The sequence below is a fragment of the Laccaria bicolor genome, genomic scaffold, assembly GCF_000143565.1.
Source record: "Laccaria bicolor S238N-H82 LACBIscaffold_61 genomic scaffold, whole genome shotgun sequence".
In the NCBI taxonomy this organism is placed as follows: domain Eukaryota; kingdom Fungi; phylum Basidiomycota; class Agaricomycetes; order Agaricales; family Hydnangiaceae; genus Laccaria; species Laccaria bicolor.
Window position 1 is genome coordinate 106,422 of NW_001889932.1, and position 984 is coordinate 107,405.

Consider the following 984-nt stretch of genomic DNA (forward strand, 5'->3'; position numbering starts at 1 on the left):
ATATGACTACAACATCTTTTTTATAGAATCTGGCTGATCGCACTGGATTATACCGTCATCCCATCATTCAAACGATCGTCAACAAGATGTATTTCAAGCACAAAACAGACGACGGCATCGTGAACCCAGAGTTCTCGGAGAACGAGGAGCTCTCTTTGGTTACTCTAGCACTGGTCCTCACTGTGGTATGCAGTTCATTACACTTTTTTTCTTCCTTCATCTCACTCAGCATCTAGATTGACAATTGCCTCGACGAGTGGCAAACAGGAGAACATGTTGATGTCCAGTTTTCAGCTGCGACCTACAAGAACAAGTTCATTGCTCACCTCAAACGACTTGAGGACTTCGCTGAGAAGACGAAGGATGCGAACATCGTTTCGCGTTTGCGTAAGCATCTGCTCAAAATGGCGAAGTACGTTCTTTTTACATTTCAGTTTTGGTACAAATTCTAACAACGTTAGAAAACATGCCAAGGCTGATGATGCACCTCAAGTCATTCAAGCTGCTAGGGTCACCGAAGATGAGGTAGAGGCAGCAAAGAAGGAATGGGAAGGTCTGGTGTTGTCGGAAGAGGAGGATTGATGTGCAGCCTGCTACTAGCCTAGTGTATCCCAATACCCAATAAAACATTTCTCCTATTTTGTCTCTTCTAATTGGTGCTACGGTGACCTACCTAGCTTAAGTAGTCTACTGCCTATCAACCTAGGACCACCTACGACGACATACATAACAGATGTGGTGCCTACTGGTACCTATATATCGGGGGTCAACCTAATTACCTAACGAAGCTATTTAGGTCTCGTAGACCTATATAGCTTTCGAACTTTTTGCAGATGAAACTCACTAGTTCGGCTGACAGTTTCCTCCACCAAACCTTGCCTTTCTGGTTTCACTACGACGATGAGATACATGGAACAAATCCTCGTTCGTAACTGGATAAAGCTAGAGACTCGTACGCCATTGGTGCAACGACGAAGGGTCGGT

At 44.6% G+C, this 984-nt stretch overlaps 1 protein-coding gene across 1 annotated transcript; it reads left to right on the top strand.

The window, feature by feature from the left end:
- Window positions 1-86: 86 nt before the first annotated feature.
- LACBIDRAFT_334248 (uncharacterized protein) lies at window positions 87-582 on the top strand (the record flags this gene model as incomplete). The annotated part of the gene is made up of 3 exons (XM_001888984.1): window positions 87-185; window positions 237-412; window positions 435-582. 3 exons carry the CDS (start codon window positions 87-89, stop codon window positions 580-582), a joined length of 423 nt encoding a protein of 140 aa, XP_001889019.1.
- Window positions 583-984: the final 402 nt, after the last annotated feature.